The 20,944-nt window shown below is 35.3% G+C and overlaps 2 protein-coding genes and 1 long non-coding RNA gene across 4 annotated transcripts; 1 reads left to right on the top strand and 2 right to left on the bottom strand.

Annotated features, from left to right (window-relative positions):
- Nucleotides 1-11,759: 11,759 nt before the first annotated feature.
- Nucleotides 11,760-14,231, bottom strand: LOC130995455 (uncharacterized). 2 transcript variants are annotated; one of them, XR_009092162.1, is made up of 3 exons: nt 13,786-14,231; nt 13,294-13,353; nt 11,760-12,031 (listed from the first exon to the last, which is right to left on the bottom strand). It is a non-coding gene; the product is annotated as an uncharacterized LOC130995455 (long non-coding RNA). The 2 variants fall into 2 exon arrangements; XR_009092163.1 differs by lacking the exon at nt 11,760-12,031 and having other exon boundaries at nt 12,528-13,353; nt 13,786-13,873; nt 14,036-14,231.
- A 128-nt stretch (nt 14,232-14,359) lies between these two features.
- LOC130995454 (uncharacterized protein At4g13200, chloroplastic-like) lies at nt 14,360-16,042 on the top strand. Its single transcript, XM_057920737.1, has 3 exons — nt 14,360-14,657; nt 15,236-15,390; nt 15,610-16,042. Exons 1-3 carry the CDS (start codon nt 14,498-14,500, stop codon nt 15,862-15,864), a joined length of 570 nt encoding a protein of 189 aa, XP_057776720.1. The 5' UTR covers nt 14,360-14,497; the 3' UTR covers nt 15,865-16,042.
- A 163-nt stretch (nt 16,043-16,205) lies between these two features.
- Nucleotides 16,206-20,152, bottom strand: LOC130995453 (guanine nucleotide-binding protein-like NSN1). Its single transcript, XM_057920736.1, has 9 exons — nt 20,024-20,152; nt 19,694-19,938; nt 19,339-19,435; nt 19,047-19,220; nt 18,546-18,772; nt 18,141-18,405; nt 17,868-18,047; nt 16,885-17,096; nt 16,206-16,668 (listed from the first exon to the last, which is right to left on the bottom strand). Exons 1-9 carry the CDS (start codon nt 20,040-20,042, stop codon nt 16,327-16,329), a joined length of 1,761 nt encoding a protein of 586 aa, XP_057776719.1. The 5' UTR covers nt 20,043-20,152; the 3' UTR covers nt 16,206-16,326.
- Nucleotides 20,153-20,944: the final 792 nt, after the last annotated feature.

Genomic DNA, 20,944 nt, shown 5'->3' with positions numbered 1-20,944 from the left:
AAAGAATCCTGCGAGTGATATAATTACAACTCCCGTGAACAATAGCCACTCTGAAAGAATAGCTAGAAAACAAGATGTCAAAAATAACCATCTGCTCCGTGGACATAATCAACGAGCAGGAAACCCCGGTGGCGATGAGAATCCAGATGTTGGAAGCATGAGGGGTGCGATCATTTTGATGGAAATGAGTCAAATTGATGGAGTTCCAGAAGGATGCCGGAATATGAAGAAAGTTAGTCTTAGGCTCAATAATGCCCAGAATAATAGGATGATGAACATGACAGTACCTGTGAAGCAAATTACGAGCCGTTTCCGTCATACCACGAATATTCCAAGAGAGGATATTCATTGAGAAAATTGGATATTTTCGTCCTCCTCCTGAGGATCATAATCATCATCCACCAAATCACCCCATTTCCGTGAAGAAGCGGTGTCCATACTTTTACCGGCAGCAGAAGAAGTTTGAGAGATAAGGAATTCTGAAATTTGGACGCCTTTATCTACGGCTTCCTTAACCAAAGAGTTAAATTCCGTCGTGGTCCCCTGAAGTTGTTCTACCTGATCCCCAATAGGAGCAGCCTGATTATGTCGAAGACGATCTTTGATAGTCGGAGTAGCCGTGCGCACCAACTGTTCGACAGTTTGCTTAGGCGGCCTACCACGCCCCCGTTTGATTGGCACGTCTTCAATCATCTCATTTGTAGTACGAGTAATGGCACCATCTGTTCGACAGTTTGTCTCTTGTTCTGGGCTTTCACTAGCACTATCTTCCTTTTGATTTAATGTTGTTTCTAAAATCTGCACTTTCATCATGTTTCCCAAGGCCACGTCCTTATCAGCAAAAGTACCCGTCTCAGTTCTCTTGTTATTAATTTCATCTTCGGGTATATGTGGTATGATGTTCGAATCAGGAACGGGTCTGCACGCAGCTGCAAGCAAATCAGGTCCGGACAAACCTTCTTTACACTGGGGCAAATTCTGTGTCCCATTTGTCTGAAGAAATTCCTCAGCGGTAGTGTGATTAATATGTTCCGAAGCCCTGATAATGGAAGTCCTCTCCTTCTGAATAAGAGGCTCCTGGTTGACGTCCTCATCTCTGGAAAGCTCTTGAGATAAAGCATCGAAAGAATTACCGATAGGAATCTCTTTATTTTTCTGCCATTTTTTCTCCATAGTTTTGTTGTGAATTGTTTTGAGAGAAGGTTGATCCGATCTTGGAGGATTCGTGATGTCAGTGTTGTTGTCCTGCTGTTTCTTGCGGCGGCATTGAGCAATGTTGTGACCTGCAAGTTTGCAAAAGCCACAAAAATGCGGCAAATTTTCATATACGAATTCAACCTCGAACGAGCGCGTCCCCTTATCCACCGTGAGAGTTTCGGGAATAGGCTTAGAGACATCCATGTCTACAAGAACACGAGCAAAGTGACCCACTTGTCCAGAAAACGCAAAACCATCAAGTTTAATAGGAAGACCGACATATCTGGCGATGCCAATTATCACTTCCGGATGCCAGTATTCGTGAGGAAGATAATAGATTCTCAGCCAGACTTGGGAGAGAGCAGATGATTCTTTGTATGGGTCAAAATCCGGAACCCATTCCCTGATTCGAATAATACCTTTGCTCAATTTCCAAGTAGCCCTAGATTTTGCCGTAGCAAGCTCAGATTCATTCGCGAAAATTATCGAAAAGAAACCTTTCCCTAGTGGCACCACACGGATCGCATCCGAGGTTTTCCATAAAGCCATGAGTTCTTGTTTAATGTCAGAAGCAAATCTGGGGGCATCTCCCTTATTCAGCAAAAGCCTGGCGTGAACAGCGAACTCAAACTCCTTGAGTTTACTTTGATACAGGGCTTCTGGAATCCGAAGAATAGATTTGTTGCCAATGTTTACCGGGTGAAGAGCATTGAAGTCCTGGGCGAAAACATCTGCTGGTTTGGGAACTGATCGCTGGACCGTTCGCGCAAAAGAGAGTTTGTTCTTTTTCGCCTCAGCGCTAGGGCTAGATATTCCATGCAGCGTCGAGTTGACAAGAGCCTCGGAATGACTCTTGTTGTTCTCAGAAGCGGGTTTGAGAGTGGAACTCGAGGGAACATCCAAGGGCCGAGTTTGGTTCTTACCGGAAGAAGCAGGCATAGGCCTGACAAAGTTGTTGGAGATCGGAGGAAAATCGGAAACCATGGAAGCCGGCGGGTAGATCACGCGGTTATCTACACAGCGGAACCATTCGCTCCTAAACCAGCCCCAATCTGGATTATATGTTGTTTTTTCTTTGGTAAATGATTTTGGTGTTGGCGATATTAGCAATTCACGGAAATTCAAAGATAACAAATTCGAATGAAAAGATGATATACAATCACCGGGCAAAAATCTACATGTCTAGAGTTTTCGTACGCATTTCGAATAAAAGGTGATCTAATTTCACTCTTTCGTGAACGGAGAATCAGATTCACTAACCTCTCAGCAAGAGCATGGCCGAGATAGTCGGTGAAGGCGGCAGTGCTGCGGTTCTGATGAGAAGAGGGGTTGGCCGTCGTTCTCCGTGGCAGATGGATCTCAGCGCGGACGTCGTCTCCGGGTACCGGAAAGACGCGAAGATTTCTTCACCTACACGTCGGCGGTCAGCTGAACGTGACGGTAGAGGTTCACGGATGGTTGCTGGCGCAGCAAGATCTCAGGTCGGTTCCTATTACACTATTACTTTAAAAATAAATATATACTAGGGATATAATAGATCAACCAAATTTCGTAAAATAATTATTTTATCCTTTCTGTCCCGTATATATAGGCTGATTGAAATTTATACAAATATTAAGAAAAATCATTGAAAATCAAAATATATATGTAAACTTCCTAATATGCCCATAATTATTATTTAATGATGAATTAAAGTTAGAATAAATTAAATAATTATATAGTGATATAATAGTGAATGAGTAAAAAAATATTACTTTTATAAGTCAATATAAATGAGACATTCGAAAAATAAAAACAAGCCTATATATACAAAATAAAGTGAATATTATTTTTATATTATATAAAAATTACAAATCGTCGGTAAAGTGCAGCTCGAGAGTTAGGAATAATATGCTTCGCTGCAATCAATAAGTCGGAATTCGAGTTATTAACCACGAATGTACGTGAAAGCATAATTTTGGACAAGAAAAAGTATTTAATTGAACTCTACAATCTATTCTTAATTAAAGTTTGCTAGATAACTCCAAGATGAAAAAGCCTATATTGCTGCATTTTGGAGTCTATACATACCCGCGTATGCATATTTATTTTTAGGGCAAATAGCGTTAAAATACCCAAAGTTTCGCCGAATTCGCGAATTTCCCCTGACATTCAAAACATGGTATTAAAATTCTTGATCGTGGTTCCAATGCTTAATTTTCCCCTAATTACGTTTTCCGGCCACTAATGGTTTCGACGTGGCACATACGTGGAATGACTAATGTTGAGTCATAAAACAAGAGCCCACTGGAGCCATACGTCGTCGTTTAACCAATAAATAAAATAACATGGCTGTAATTAGGATTAAAAGGTAAAAACTTGAGACAAAATTATTCTCCACCATCATGCTCTGTTTCTGCAAATTGAGAACTCCTATGATGCTTCAAGGTATTGAATGCGTGCTTGTAGTATGGAGACAGCTCGGGATCAATCCAATTCCACAACCCACACGACTACATGATGAACAATCTAAGTGAATCATTCCACCATTTCCAGCGCACCAAAAACCACAGTTCAAGCATTAAAACTTACCGGCGTATGAGGGCATGTAACAAATCGCCGCTCGGGATTCTTCTCAGTGTGCGATACATGCATTGTAGCTGGGAGTCCATGGCCACAAATTACTCGACCGTCGTTGCTCGAGTTCAGACGGCTTGTAGATGACGAAGACATTGAATTTGATTGATGGCTATTAACTCATGAACCCTAAAATTGGAATGAAGAAGAAATTAGTACTCGATTTACTTTAAATCCTTCAATTCAATATAAAACTACGTCGTTTTAGGGTGATAGGCTAAACTATGTCGTTTGAGCAGCCGGAATTTTAATCCTACGTGGATTCCCGGCTGCCATGTCATCAAAAGTTTTGACGCCGATAAAAAACTGGGGAAAACTACGTCTCGGCATTAACTTCATGAATTTTAATACCATGTTTTGAATGTCAGGGGAAATTTGCGAATTCGGCGAAACTTTGGGTATTTTAACGCTATTTGCCCTTATTTTTAAAGCACAAGACACCGAAGGATTACGATAAATATACATATATGATATACTATCTCCTTTTGTGGGTAGATAAATATATCAAAATATCCCCCTCAAAAGAAAGTTATCAAAATACTTGATCATATACAAAATTCATCCACATATATACTAGTTATAGCAGTGGCGGAGCTATTCAGAGGCTAGGGTGGGCTGAAGCCCACCTTTTTTTTTTTTTTTTTGAAAATTTCAGTTTGTGGGCTATTATTAAAATTTGCTGTATATAACTTAAGGTTTGGAAGAATTGAATTTCATAAAGGAGTTTTTCGGTCAGTAGCTCTAGTTTTGAAAGAAGATTTTTTTTTTTTTTTTCCAGTTTGTGGGCTATTATTAATGAATATTATTGAATTATTATTTAGTTCGTTTGTTACTTAATGGTATGAAATAGAAACAATTAGTTCATTAAGAACATCAATAACAATAACAGATCTCTCAAAAGTAATCCTAACTCTAAATTTGAGCTAAAGTAATAAAAAGTGAGATAAAATGATTATTCAACAGATCACTTATATTAAGTTGGGCTCACAAAAAAATTTACACCCCCTCAAATTTAATCCTAAATTTACACCCACCCTCTTAAATCTAATCTTAAATTTATAAAATAGATAATGGAAAATAGGAGAGCTGGTGTGTGCAATTGTAAAATAGGGGTTAAAAATAATTTAGGGAAGACTTTAGGAGTATTTTTAGGAGTAAAATTTGGAGAGATCTGCTGTGGATGCTCTAAATAGGGCTGTAAATGAACAGAGCTACTCGCAAGCTATTCGAGATTCGACTCGAAAAAAGCTCGTTCGGAGCTCGATTCGATAATAAACGAGCCGAGCTCGAGCCCAATTTCGAGCTCGAAATTTTTATCGAGCCGAGCTCGAGCTTGACAGTGCTCGGCTCGTTGAGCTAGCGAACATGTTCGAATTCGATTGTTCGCGAACATGTTCGCGAGCCTATTCACGAACCTTCAGTCGAGCCTTCAATCGAGTTAGTACACGAGCCTTAAACGAGTCGAACTCGAACTCGTGTAACATATTAATTAAGAAGATTTTCTTAAATTTATAACAAATTTGAGCTTGAACACCATATATACGAACATCTAACGAACCGAGCTTGAGCTCAAGCTCGAATTCGATATTATCGAGCATCACCCAAGCCGAACTCGAACCGAGCCCGAGCTTAGTAAGTGGATGACAAGCCGAGCTCGATCATCAAGATAAAAGCTCGAATCGAGCTCGAGCCGAGCTCGGACACCCGAATATTTAAACGAGCCGAGCTCGAGCCTGCTAGTATTCGGCTCGGCTCGGCTCGGCTCGTTTACAGCCCTAGCTCTAAATATTTATTCCTAACTTATTTATAATGTATTGAAACTATATAATTTATGAAAATATTATTTATCATTATTGTACTTATTTTTTTATAATAAAAATGCATAAAATATACGAAATACCTGGAGAAAAAAATATACGAACCCCGTTAAAGTTCAACCACCCAATATAAATTCATGGCTCCGCCACTGGTTATAATAATAACAGCTCAACGAGTAGGTGAGGGAGGCAAACCTAAATTAGTTTAAAAGCTTTTAGTGATCTCATTAAAATCTTATAATTAAACTTACAAAAGGAAAATGCTATAGAGAACTCTACAGTCCCCTGGGACCAGAGTATAAAAGCAAAACAAAACAAAAAATAAATATTACAAACCTCACGAAGAAGAAGAAAAAACTAACGTACAATAGAGATTAGTGAGCTCCAAAATCTTTCAGATTACGGTTTACGGAGGCATGTATTTTATGAATACGATACTTTGGTCATTATTTGAATAAATATATTTTTGGAAAGGAATAATGCACATTTCGTGTTTATTATAGCATGCTTTATCATAAATTGGATTCATTGTCCCTTTGTAAACGTCGAGTACTGTCCTTTTCTTTGTATTAAGCATAATCATTGTAAGTGTAGTTTATCTATTATATATAGTAAAACATCTTCTAGCATCATAAAAATGACCTATTATAGGTGGTATTTTGAGAATTTGGAGTTTTTATTTTTCTCAATTCTCCATTTTATGTCTTCTAAATTTTAAAATTTATTTTCAACAATTATAAATCAATTAATACAGACGTTAATTAATTAAAACAAATATATAATGTATGACAATTAATTATAATAAATCTATGTAATACCTCTGATTTTCAGACTGAAATTAGCATTATTTTAGAGATATTGTAATAAGATAGGTCCCTGATCTCGATAATTAAGATATTTTTTCTTTAACAATAAAAATACTTGATGCCTAACGAGAGGAATACTTAAGATGGAGAATAAAATAGTACTCCCTCCATCCACCAAAGATATGTCACAATTTACTTTTTCGTCCATCCACAAAAAATATGCCACATCTATTTTTAGTAGTAGAGTCCACATCATTCCACTCACATTTAAAGTGAGACCCTTACTCCACTACCAACTTCACTCACATTTTATTAAAACCCGTGCCGAAAATAAAGTGACATATTTTTTGTGGACGGAGAGAGTACTAGAATTTATCATCTAAGTTGATGATAGGTCGATTATAAATTCTAGCATTTCATGAGCACAATTGTTAAGACACTTTTTTAGTGTGCTCGTGTATTGGATTGAGTGGGAGCCTAATTTGGGAAGTGAGTGGGCCGATTTTTGGTTAGAAATAGAACCCAATTTTCAGCGAACTTATTTAAATTACGGAGCCCAAATTTGTGGTGAACAATTTAAATTAGAGCCCATTTAAATTGTTAAAGCCCATGCCCAATCCCTAAGTGAAGTCACCATTACCTAAGCGGGCTAGTTGTATTGAGAAAGGAAGTCATCATAGAAGAGTACAAATGAGGCTCTTCATCCATTGGTGGATTTTGAAATCCCTCAACTCTTTTTCTAAAATTATAATTAAAGAGTCCGGATTTTCTTAATTACTTTTCATTCAAACTTTATTAAGAAAATTTGGAATCGCACATTGATTTTTGATGAGATCACATTCATTGAAAACCTAAATAAAAGAATATTTACGTATTTTAGTAATTAATGAAATTAATATATGGGTTTCATAAACGTATTGTAATTCATTTTATAATTATTTTGGAAATAAATACAAGCATATAAATTATGAACGTCTCCGAACATTAATCAATAAGTTCAAGTGAATTTTTCTTTATTTTTTTTTATATTTTAGTACTTATACTATTTATGATTAATATTTACTTAATGGTCATATTTTTATCGAGACGCGTAATTAATTATTTTAACAACTTTTATTGATAAATTTAAATAAATTCAAGTATTTAGCGCATATTACTATACTAATTTGAGATAAGGACAAATAATAAAATTATTTTTAAATTGAATTTGTGACGGGTACGTGTGTATATAGATAAGCTTTTTAAATATATAAAATTTGGAAAAAAATGAAGAAACATGTTTTATAATCTATTTTTCTAGGGTTAATTGCATGTAAATCCACTAACTTTAGCCTAAATTTATTATTGACGTGTACTTAAAAAAATCAATAAAATAAATGAACTTTATTAGTTGTTCATATTTTACTCCGATGAGCCACATAGACGTTATGTAGCCGCCACGTAGACGTCATGTAGATGCCATATCATTTCCTGTGAGCCACGCAGATGCCATGATATTTTTTAATTTGGGTAAAAGGAAATCAAAATTAAAATTGAACAACTAATAAAGTTCGTTTATTTTATTGAAGTTTTTTAAATATGCGTCAAAATTGGTATATTTGCATACAATTATCCCAATTTTTTATTATTATTATTATATTTGTTTTTATCTTCTAACACTTCTCTCATTGAATAAATAAACTATCGAATACTATAACATCAAAATAAAATATTGATTTATACTTTAAATACATACCTATAATTTATAATTTATAATATAATTAATTTTCTATCCAAACGGATTAATTAGGTTACTCACAAACGTGATTCATGCGTGATTCATGATCCGCGAGTCAATTAAATTTGTAGCTAACTTGTTGGATTGTATGCGTATTTTTTTAATGAAGACCATTAAAATACCCGCCTAAAAAGAAGACCACTAAAATACCCGCCTAAAAAGAAGACCACTAAAATACCCTGACAACCTCGTATTGGCAGCTGCACTTTCTTGAAATAAATAAATTTTAATGGGACTTAATGATAAAATGATTAATGATTAAAATAAAAATATTTAAGTTTGAGTTTACTATCTTTGAATTTGTTATCTAATTATTAATTTATCAAAAAATAAATAAAATTGCAATTATATTTGAAAAAATTGCCAACTTGGTCATCGGCTACCTTTCTATTCTATAAGTTTAACACAACTTTTAAAAATTGATAATTATATATATGGGAAAAAGATCCATAAAGAAAACAAATATTTAGGAACATGAGAAGAAATCTTGGTAATTTATATTGATTGATCCTACTATTTATATTTATTCTGAATTTATTCATTTTTATATATATGGTAAATTTACGAAACGTTGAACAAATTAATAATTTTGATGAACAAACATATTTTATTTAATATGGTGAAAATTTCGTCACTACAGATTCGAACCCCTAACCAAAATGTTTGTTCATCAAAATTATTAATCTGTTCAACAATTCTAAATTTCACAAAATATTTAATTTCTCCATGAAACCTAGCCCTATATATATATTAAATGAAATCTATATAATATATAAAAGATGATTCTTCTCCCTCCATTTTTTTCTCTCTCCTCCTATCAATTTTTTTCACTATTTTCTCTCTCTCTCTCTCTCTCTCTCTCTCTCTCTCTCTCTCTCTTATAATTTTAATTCTTTTACAAATATCATCAAATTTGATTTATGTATAAATATTCAATACGCATCTTAAGTTTAAGTTCGTAACAAGATCTTTAATATGTTATAAAAATCATAAAAAAATGAACTTGAAACGAATAGGTTATCGAAATTTTGAAATATTTTATTTTCTTTCTCTTTGTTAAAATTTTACAACTTTTTTTATTTATGTCTGTGTATGAAAATATTTATTTATTTATTTATTATTTGGAATACTCTATAATAATAATGTGTATATTCATATCATTATCAAATAATTTAAAATTATTTAATAACTATAGTTATGATTACACTTTATACGTAGTTGCAAATTACGTTTTTAAATTCAAGATTTTATTGAGTAATTGATATTTTATTTTTAAACTATATTTTACATTTGTTTATATTTTAATTATATTTAATATTTATATTTATTTATTTAAAATATTATTTAATTTTGATTTTATCATGCGTGGCACAGATGAGTTAATATAAAATAAAAGTACAATTAGGATTTGTGAATTCGGACATGCATCCCACATTATGTAGAGTTTGTACTTGTTAAAGAAAACGATTTGGAAATTACTCAACGGACTTATCATATCATTTCCATATCTATAATGATTAAAGGCATTGCGAGTCGTGGGGAATCAGTTTTTGCAATGAAAGGAATCTAATATTTAAAAATTAACAATGCGAGTCGTGGGGAATTGATTATTGCATCCAACCATCTATATGACCATTTCAAAGATTTTGTGTGCGATTTTCTGTACACCTGATTGTAGGTGAGATCGCGAGCCTCATTTTTTCGAATAAATAATTAATTATAAAGGTTAGTTAATTCAAAATAAAGGTATATTCCTTTTTTTTTTCAATATTGAATAATAGATATCATTTTGAGTTTATAATAATAATAATAATAATAATGGTCTTAAGAACCTTGGTTTTAAGAATGAGTGATTGCCCTTCTCCGACCATTACTACCCAACCTGAGAACGGACAGCTAATGCGTTCCACTTATTGAACAGGGTTCTATGGTCGGTCCGTGACCCCTGGATGCGAAGGCACCCTTGGGGTGATCTCGTAGTTCCTACGGGGTGGAGATGATGGGGTCGGTCCATGGATTTTCCTTCCTTTTCTTTTGCCGCATTTCGCTCAAAGGGGTTGAAGGGAGATAGTGCACCAAGCTGTTCGCAAGGGCCAACTTGATCCTCTTCCCCAGGGATCTCAGATAAGGAACCCCGGGAGAGCCGCCGACTCCAACGTTATTTAAAATGTCATTATTTACGAGTTAGATTAATTTGTAACAAATGTACCCTCTTAATCAGAGACCCTTCCTGCTGGTTCTACTGAGGATAGCTCTAATGACCAACTTCTTTTATCGGTGGGTTCCGGCTTCGGAGTCGGCCGGGCCCAATGAATTCGTTAAGCTTGAATTGCAGGGGGCTGGGCCAACCTCTTGCGATTCATACGCTTCTTGAACTCGTGAGAGTACACAGCCAAATTTCATCTTCTTGTGTGAAACTTTATCTCATCGACAACGCATCGAGGAGATTTGTGTTAGACTTAATTTTGAAGGTTGTCTCTCTGTTGATAGTGTGGGCCGCCATAATATCATTCACAAGATCAAAATCCCAGCGGCAGGAGCCCGGGAGCATAAGGTCTTTCACTCGGGTTCCAGTTAACTCCGGGGGACAAACAGTAGACACCCGAAAAGACTCGTCCGATCTCAGCCAAGGGTCCTCGAAAGCCCTCACCAATTTTCCATCACCGATCCTCTACCTGATACCCTGCCGAACCAGATCCCGAGCACCACAGATACTGCGCCAAGTGAAACTAGGGTTGTGCCCAACTGTGGCCGTGAGATCGTCATCATGGGGGACACTGTCAACAGAGAGACAACCTTGCTCTTTTCATGAATTAATCTTTTTCTTATAATTTTTATATCCAATTAAAGATCTTTACTTAATCTTTAGTTTAACATCCATTATATTGAATATCTTTTTATAAATTGAAGTTAATGATTTTTTGAAAAGAATTAAACTAAAAAAAGAAGAAAAAAAGAGCGATAAAATTGGTTGAAAAAATTGAGAGAGGGGAGAAAGTTCGACGGTAAAAAAAACTCATATTTTATACTTCGTCGTTCATGAAATATATTTCTAAGAGGAGGCAATATGAATTTTGATAGAAGTTATTTGTGTATTTGATGAGTGGAAAAATGATCCCCATAAATTAGAAAAAATGATGATAGTAATTAATGTATCAATTAAAATAAAAAGTGGATCCATTTGTGACAATTAGTGTAAATATGTGAGAATTATAAGAGTAATAATTAGTGAAATTGTTTCAACCAATGAATTAGTAAAATATTTTGTTGACATACGAAAATAAAATAAGATGTTTTAAGGACGGAGTAAGTATTATACCCTCTTCGTCCACGAAATGAGTACTCATATTTTCTTTTTAGTCCGTCTATGAAATGAGTACCTATTTTTCTTTTTAACAGGTGTATCTCACACAAGCTTTTACTAATACCCTCAAAAAATGGAACTCTTATTTCACTAACACCACATTCAGGGCCGGTCCTGGCAAAAATGGGGCCATGGGCGAAACTAAAAAAATGGGCCCTCAATATATTTTTGCGCGCAAAATATTGAAAAATAAAAATATTTCATTACTTATAAAAATGACTTCGTCTAGCGTTTTTACTCGCAAAATCATCTACAACATCGTCCAAATCTATGTTATCTAAAATCTCTTTTTCTATACATAATATTGCCAAGCCATTCAATCTCTCTTGGCACATTGACGATCTCAAATATGTTTTCAACAACTTTAACTTTGAGAAGCTCCTCTCAGCTGACGCAACAGTAACCGACATTGTCAACATGATTCTATAAGCAATTGCAGCATTTGGATAACAATCTGCACTTTTCACAAATTCAAGAATTTCAATAGCAGATATTGTCTCATTTGGCAAAGTCACTTGTAATATTTTTAATTCCGTAAATAGATCATCTAACTTAACATCAGATAGATTATCATGGGTAAGAGCAGAGTTCATATTAACACAACAATTTCTCAATTCATCATTATCCAATGACTTTAGAACTTTCGAATCAAATAAAAAACCAAATATATGTTCAAATGATTTCAATTGTTCAAATCTAGATTTTAAAGAACCAATTGCCAAGTCCACAATAACTACAAAATATTCAATTCTAAATGACTCCTCCGGTGATAATGAAACCTCAACATTTTCTCCTTCATCAAATTGTTTTTTTCTAGTAATACGACGTTTTGTTGGAAATATTGGCTCTATGTTCATATTAGATGCAATGCTTTTAGCAATATCCAAATTTGAATTAAAACCATCATTCCTATATTTTTCAAAATATGCAATTAAACCTTCTAACTGATTCATGACAGAGTTAATGCACATAGATTTTGATTGCAATTTTTTACTCACCATGTTTACAACAAATAAGATTTCATACCAAATAACCATACCAAGTAGAAATTCAAAATTTTCAATTGATGTAGCTAAACTTTCAGCTTCACTTTTTGACTTTGCATCATCACAAATATCACATAAATTTAATAAAGCATCCCTCAGTTCAACACATTGAAATCTAATTGCTTTAACACTATTAATACGACTTTCCCAACGTGTATTTGACAAAGATTTTACAGTCAACCCTTCAATATTATCGAGTAAAACTTTCCACCTTTTAGTAGAACTTGAAAACAATGTATATATACGTTGTACTATTCCAAAGAAAGAAACTGCTTTCACACAAGAATGTGCCATATCACTTAAAGTTAGATTAAGACTATGGCAAGCGCATGGCATGTATAACGCTCTTGGATTAATATCAAGCAACCTTTTTTGAACTCCTTGGTGTTTTCCTTTCATATTAGAACCATTATCATAACCTTGTCCCCTAACATCTTCAATATTAAGATCAAGTGATTTTAGCACATTTTGTAATTCATTAAAAAGTCCTAAACCAGATGTATCATCCACCTTAATAAACTCTAAAAAATACTCTTCTATTTTCACTTTTCTATATGACATATCAACACATCGAATTATCAAAATCATTTGCTCTTGGTGACTAAAATCTGGTGTACAATCAAGAATTACTGAAAAATATTTTGCTTCCTGAATGATAGAATAATAACACCTGGAGGCTGGAGAAATTGGAGCTTGAGAGTTTGTAATAGGTAGCCCCAAACTTGATAGTCTGCAAATTATAAAAATACAATTAGAAAAAGGCATCCTTATATCTATCGAATCAATACCAAATTAGCATTAAAAAATTAATTTGCAGACTACATCCTATAATCCTAAATTAGTTTAGGAATACATGGTTATTGCTTATGATAGTCTGCCTATTGCGGCTATATCATAAATTCCTCCTAATGCCAATTGCCAAACTAGCATTAAAATAATAGAATAATTTGGCTTGAATTAGATAATGCCAATTAACTAACTTATTCGTCCTAATGCCTCCTAATGCCAGTCTGCATTTTTTCGTGATGTATCATGTAATTTACCAGAATTTTTCCATGATGACTATATCCTAATATTTGCCGAAGCGGCGAAGTCGAAGATATTAAAAAATGAAAATCAACATTAAAAATTTAAAAGGAACAGAACAATCGAACAAACTTACCAATTACCAGAATCCAGATTCCAGAAGACAAATAGACAATGAGGGTACATCAACAATCTTCGCCGCTACGAACCCAAACGAAGACAATCTGTAAATTACAGTGTGAATTTTTTTGCTCAAGAACAAGAAGGACAATAATCAAAGAGTAAATTGGTGAGAAGAATTAATTTACCTCATTCTATTTATACAACTATATATGTGACTGATTCTGATTCAACGGTAAAAATTGAGAAATTGAAGAGATTAATACCTTCCCCATGAAATAAAATCGGCGTCTGCAACGGCTTGAAGCAGAAGACGAAGCGTTTTTTTTTTTTTTTCCCGAGAATTACGCCTGGAAGTCGAAGATATCTGACGATTGGTATTTACAGATAACAGATTTTGGGCCTAATTAACAAGCTAAATATTTTTGTTTAATTATGGGCCTATAATAACTAATGAAATATAATAAAAAATTTGGGCCCTCAGATTTTTGGGGCCCTGGGCCGTCGCCCAGGCCCGCCCGCCCCCAGGGCCGGCCCTGACCACATTCAATATATTTTTTAAAACCTGTGCCGTCTCCAAATAGGTACTCATTTCCTGGACGAATGGAGTATATAGATTTGGTAATTTTCCCTCACTTCATCCTTATAAATATTCCGAGAAGTTAGTAGTAGAAGATGAAGAAAAACAGAGATATCATCAGCTGCAAAAGCAGAGGAGATAGAGAGAGATGGCATGTTCGCAATCATATACAGCATTTCCAGCTTCAATAAACCGTGGTAGGTCCGTCGTCGTCCCACCTGCAAATCCATTGTTTCCCAATTCCAACAAATTTGGATCGCTTAAATATTCAAGGATCAATTTGCGATGTAACAGCATTGGTGATTCAGGTACAACTTGTTTTCTTTTTCTGTGTGTATTTTGTTTTAAGCCTTTGTGATGGAAATTTCACTCTTATTTGCCATTTCTTTCTGTATTTTTTGAATCAACCAAGCTATTCATCTCGTCACGCTACTGCTGCTGCATCACTTTGTTACGGACCTAAACAGAGCACTTTGTTTATCATCTTGCATCATAACTACTTCGATTGCTATTATGTGTATTTTTTTAAGGGCCTAGCCACTTATTCATTGCGACCCGTTTTATATGGAAATTTCAAAGTAGGATATATGAGAGCAATACAATGTTTAAAGCCAACGCAAAACAAAAATATACAAGATTTATTTATTTATTTTTTAAAAGAAAAAAAACGCAAAATATATTTTGGAATGGAAGATTTCGTTTGTTTACTAGCCAGATCTCCCCCCTTTTACACCGCTTAGAAACGCTAGTCTCCTTGATTTATACTGATTGTAACTGACAATGGAAAATTGTGTTTAAAAGTTGTATAGACGTTGGAATATGTTTCATGAAATAGGCAACTAATTTAGTTATGAGGTTATGGATAATTGATTCACACATTTCGCAGGTGAGAATGGATGCAAAGTTATGTTAGATGCATTTTTCTTGGGTAAGGCTATTGGAGAGATGCTAAGCGAACGTATAGAATCAAGCGTGGGCGAGTTTCTGGGCGTCGTTGGCAGATTGCTATCCGACCCTCTAAAGCATGTATCAGAATTTCAGGTATGTATCTCTTTCCTTTTCATAAACAAACTCTACACATTAAGTTCAAATAGATAAAAATAGATCTAGTATTGTTTTCTAAGATAGATTGGAAACTTGTGATATCCTAAACCTCTGACTATTATCTACAATTAAGATAACTTGTTTGATTCAAAATATTATCCAAAAGAAGGAATTAGTTGGAATCTGAGGCGTTGTGTTGCGTTAATGCTTATGCAGGAGGAGGTGTTGGAAAAGGCAAAGCGAGCAAAAGAAGAAGCAACACAGGTGGGCGTGGGACTAGTATCCGACGCCACTTCGACGGTGAAAGAAGCAACAAAAGAGGCTGAGGAGCTTATATCTGAGGCAGCTGAACAAGCGACGGAGGAAGCGCGGGGGCTCGTATCCGATGCCGCTTCCGTCGCAGCTTCAGTAATTTCGGAAGCCTCATCTGCAGCCAAAGACCCTTTCTTGGGGCTTTTCAACGAGGACTGAAATTTTCTTCACTTTTAATCTATAGGTTGCATTAGTCTTCTTTGGTTAATTTTATGGATTCTTAAAGGAAAGGTTCGTTTTGGTTTTTTCTTCTTTGTTTTACATCACTGCCTCTATTTGTCTTGTAAAAGAGAAGAATATCACTAAAGAAGAAGGAAAGGAGTTTTTTTTAATGTTATTAACCATTAATAAATTTAGATTCTTGAATTTTAAATTAAACAATGATAAAATGGGCCCTTTTTTTGGGAAAATATATTTTAATTGAGGTTTTGTCTTGACAATCCGTTAAATATGTGAAATCATAATTATTAAAGAACACGAGCAGCAAGCAGCAAGCAGCATACGAATCAATGTAACTCAAATCCATTCACTAACAAAAATAGGGGTATAGTAATTTGCCAAAAGTTATAGCACTTTCACAAACTCAAACTCACAGTCATCAATGGCTATCTCTCTTTTTGGTCATTCATTGTCCAACTCTACGCCAGAAGGTAGCTCGAATCTATTCTTCTTAGTTTCATCATCTTCAACCTCATCTCCAGTTTCCATGGCTGAGTCCTTCGTGTAGTCAACCTTGAAGTCGTAATCATCGTTTCCATCATTTTCCATCGCAGATGGCTGATTTTCCTTTTTCCGCCTTTTCTTATCTGCTTTTCTCATCTTTGTATTTAGCATGCCTTCCTCAGCATACAGCTTTTCATTTTGCTTAACAGTAGCAGATTTCTCCTTTGCAGTAACTTTTCCATCTTCTTCTCCAGATGCCATGGGCTGATCGTCATCATTGCCCTGAGGTGGTTCTTTGTCCTGCGTATCATTGATTATGGTGAATAAATAGTAGTAATTGCAGAAATGGAAATCACTAATCGGTTAACATGACCAAGAGCTTTCTTGATCAACCCTTAATCATAATTCATAAGTCAATTAGACGCAGAGATCACGCTGATCTGGAGTCTATTGAGGAGATACACAGGTACACACGAGGCCCTATCATATGAGATGAACTTCAGAGAGAAAACCAACCTCAAGCATCACCATATCAAAATTCAAAGGGGAATTTGAAGGAACTTCAACTGGATTGAAGTCATTCACTGATTTCAAACTGCCTATAATAGTTGATTCGCTGCCATAAACTTCATCTATGTTGAATTCCTTCCCAAGTTCAGTGACGATCCTTGCCTCAGAAGGCTCATCTGCATTCCTCTTGGGAGGCATGGTGTAATACGGAATTTTACCTGCAGTTGTAAAGAAAAATAAAGTTTAGCAGAGCTTTGCATTATAGGCTAATAAAACATACACAATAATTCCAAGAAAAGTTTTTCCACTGAAAGTTTTTGTTTATTTTTTAATAACTGGCTATGCATATCATTGCATCAAAAATTAATAATCATCCATTTGAATATCATAGTGAATACAAAAGATATGTTTGAATCATTCATGGATTGTCATGTTTTATCTAAAAAAACTGACATTTACAACATAGTTCTATTCTCAATCAGAAAGAAAATAATTTCATCCAAGTAAATCTCTTGGTTAATTTGTTGGATAATTCTTTGTTAAAACCTCAAATACACTTTTCCATTCTCTCATCCACCTCTTTACCTGATCAATGACAACTGCAGGATTGGCATCATATTGTATTTATCATACCAAGGGGAGTGGATTCGACGTGTCTATAATAGCAATCTATTATGCCTTTTCAGCTGTCACATATATTTCTCACTCGTTTTTCTCCTTATGTGTATGGGTCTCACAAATTAGAGTCGAGAGCCAACTACATGGCTCTGTTCAGCATTTATTCGCTTTCTTCAACATCTACAGTGGATAAGTTCTCTTTTGAGTCTATCAAGAACTGACTGTCAAAGCATGCAAGGATTTTAAAGTTTTTTAAATCACAAGCCCTTCCCATTTGCTTAACTTCTATATATCTTTCTCTGAACACACAGACATGGATACAAGTGTTCAAATGATTTTTTCAATTTAAGTGGTGGAAGAAAGACTTGTACCTTCATTCCAGTCATGCAAAATGATCCTTGCAGTAGCATCAACATCTACAATACCACCCTTTTTGAGCTTTCCCCTGACTGTAGCTACGTTCTGAAGAAAGTCGTCAACAGAATCAAAACTTGGGACCTTGTAAAGAGTTACCAATACTCTCTCTGGACAAAGCTTGAGGATTTCCTTAACTGTACAGTTAATAAAACAGCTAAATTGTTACCAACCAGCCGTGTCATACAGCATAAAATAAGTAGTTATGCCAGAAAGCAAAGCGGACTTACCAGGACCAATTGGATCATCTAATTTTTCGATTCTTTTGCAATTCCGAAGAGCAATTGAGGCATCATTTGCTGCAGATTTAAGCATCACCACACCAGGACAGTCCAATAATTTGACATTTTTGTCCAGATGAACCTCTTGCATAGATCTTGTCAACCCTGGAGTTGCTCCAACATTGACAACATGAGATCTTTTCAAACTATTAATTATACTACTTTTACCAACATTAGGGAGTCCTATAATCCCCACTGTAATAGATTTCTTGATCTGCACCCAAACAAGTAATAATTGAAAAAGTGGTTAACATCAGATGTACGCAGCAAAAAGAAGTTATAATACATACAAGCAATTGAAGAAAACAATAGGCCGCTAATCACATAATCCAACAATGCCAGATTGAACAGTACCTCATGACTTCTTGAGTAGTTTTTCAGCAATTTAATAAGAGTTTCAGCCCCTAAACAGTCACTCGTTTGCAGAAGATTGCTCGCCTTTCCAGACTTACCAGCCTTTGGCGCTGATTTCCACCCAAGATTTGACTTTTGTTCCTGGGTGCTGCACTTAAAGGCAACTGCAGGTAACTCCTCCCTAAGATACTTGAGCCACTTCTCTGCGGCCTCCCGAGGAACAAGATCTGTACAGCACAGTTGGTAAGGTTGCATATTTAACACGCTTTCTACAAACTTCTATTAATAACGAATCCCAATCGCAATTAAAAGAAGTCTTCACGTAAATCCAAAAACGGCCAACACAAAATCCAGATAATCAACTGAAAAAGGTTTGGAATTGACGTATGTTGGTACAAAGTTCACAATTGACATATTGTAATAAATTTAACTACAAGCAGCTACCATATCACAAACTTCACAAGGAAAATTGAAAGTCACAAAGGACGAAATGAAGCATACCTATTTTATTTAGGAGGAGAACAAGACGCTTATCAGGTCCCGCACTCAACACCATCTTTTCCATGTCAACACAGCGAGTACCAAGGGGATCACGGGCATCAAGAACCTCTAATATGACATCAGAAGCCTCAATGACTTTCACCAACTCCTTGTAGAAAGCCTTCTCGGAATTATCTGCAACAAAGTTCAAAGGGGCAGAAGGTCCTCAAACTGAACATAAAGGCAGAAGGTTTCATAGAGAAAAAAAGTCCCATCAAAACACAATAAAACCAAAAAGGAGTCCTCAACATACCTACTTTCCTAGTAACGGTAGTGGGATCCTCATTCATCCCCTCCTCTCCTCCTTTACTTTCTTCATCCTCCAAAATCCCCAATTTTCTCTTCTGAGCCTACAAAAACACCAAAAATCACAATACAAACAAAATTGAGCAACAAGAAAGCTACCAACAGCATCTCAAAGGCCGGTAACTGCATATATCGAACATAAAATCTAGAATAAGCTTATACAAACACAGAAACTATATTCATATACCTAAGCTAAACACAATAAAAATTGTTTTAAAAAAGCAGCTGGCATCGCCATTGGAGCCAAGTGAAAACAAAGATTAAACAATATAGAAGGAAAATGGAAGAAAAATATCGCATACCCTCTCCTTTCGAGCGAGTTTCTTGGCCTCGAGGTCGTCGATTGCGCGTTGGCGGCGGACCTCGAGGGCCTTGAGCTCCTGCTCCTTGAAAGGCCAATCGTTGGGGATGCCGGGATCCTTTTCGACTTTGGGCTTTCTGTTGATCCCCAATTTCTTGGCCTCTTTGGCTTTCTTCTTCTGGTGCTCCTTCACCTTGCGGATAATCTTGTGTTTCTTCCTCAGCGGCACCCTCTTGCTCTTGCTCTCTGTTCGCCCAATTCATTCATTCAATCAATCAAATATGAAGATAAAGCAGGTTGTGAATTGATTACACACAGAGAAAATACTTACTTTTGCTCTTCTTCACCATGTTGACGTTCCCGACTGGCGACTGGCGGGAGGGAGAGAGAGAGGGGAGAAGTAGGGTTTATGGTTATTTTGGTTACAGCACAAAATGGGGAAAAGAAAAAAAGAAAAGTGAAGTGGGTCGGGTCAAAACGAATTTATGTACAAGTGTGAAGACGGTGGTGGGCCCTTGCTGACTGGATCTACGTTAAAGGCCCGTCCCTAGTTTCGGCAAGCCCAGCCCGATCCACCAGGCTTTTGAAACATAGCCGGTAGGCGGTAAGGTTGGGTCGTTCGGGATGCAATTTTTCAAACTCACTCCAATCCATTCGAGGCTAAACTCATTCTGTGATTTTTTTTCTTTAGATCCTTTTCTTTTTATAAAATGTCAAATAACATTAATTCACAATAATAATTATTAAATAAAATAATATAACACGCTATTAATTATTTCAACTTAATTATTATTACAACTTAAAGACGTAAATTATTTGAGTTGAATCTGTTATTAATTCTTTTTTATTTAAATTTTAACATATATAATTATATAAGTAATTATTACTCCTTCCGCCCACAAAAAAATAATTCTAGTAAGGGACGATGCAGATTTTAATATAAATGATTCTTGTATTGTGAGTGGAGAAAGTGTCCAACTTTAATTTTTGTGGATTACCCAAAATGATAAAGATAAACTATTTTTTGTAGACGGAGGGAATATAAATTAATTATTAAATAAATTGGGCACGACAAAAAGCCCCAAGTTTTTTAGAAAAAGAATCAAAAATAAAAAAATAGAAAAAAGAGGAGGGTGAGAAAAAATGGTTGAAAAATATTATGGTTAGAACTGTGTTTTTATATATTACTATATTAATATGGATGATTGTTGTCAAATTTTTGCTATTAAGAAAAAAAAAATTAAGAAAATAA

This window comes from Salvia miltiorrhiza, chromosome 7 (genome assembly GCF_028751815.1).
Source record: "Salvia miltiorrhiza cultivar Shanhuang (shh) chromosome 7, IMPLAD_Smil_shh, whole genome shotgun sequence".
Lineage (NCBI taxonomy): Eukaryota > Viridiplantae > Streptophyta > Magnoliopsida > Lamiales > Lamiaceae > Salvia > Salvia miltiorrhiza.
Note: the sequence above shows the minus strand (reverse complement) of the source record. Positions and strands in the feature narration are given on the sequence as shown.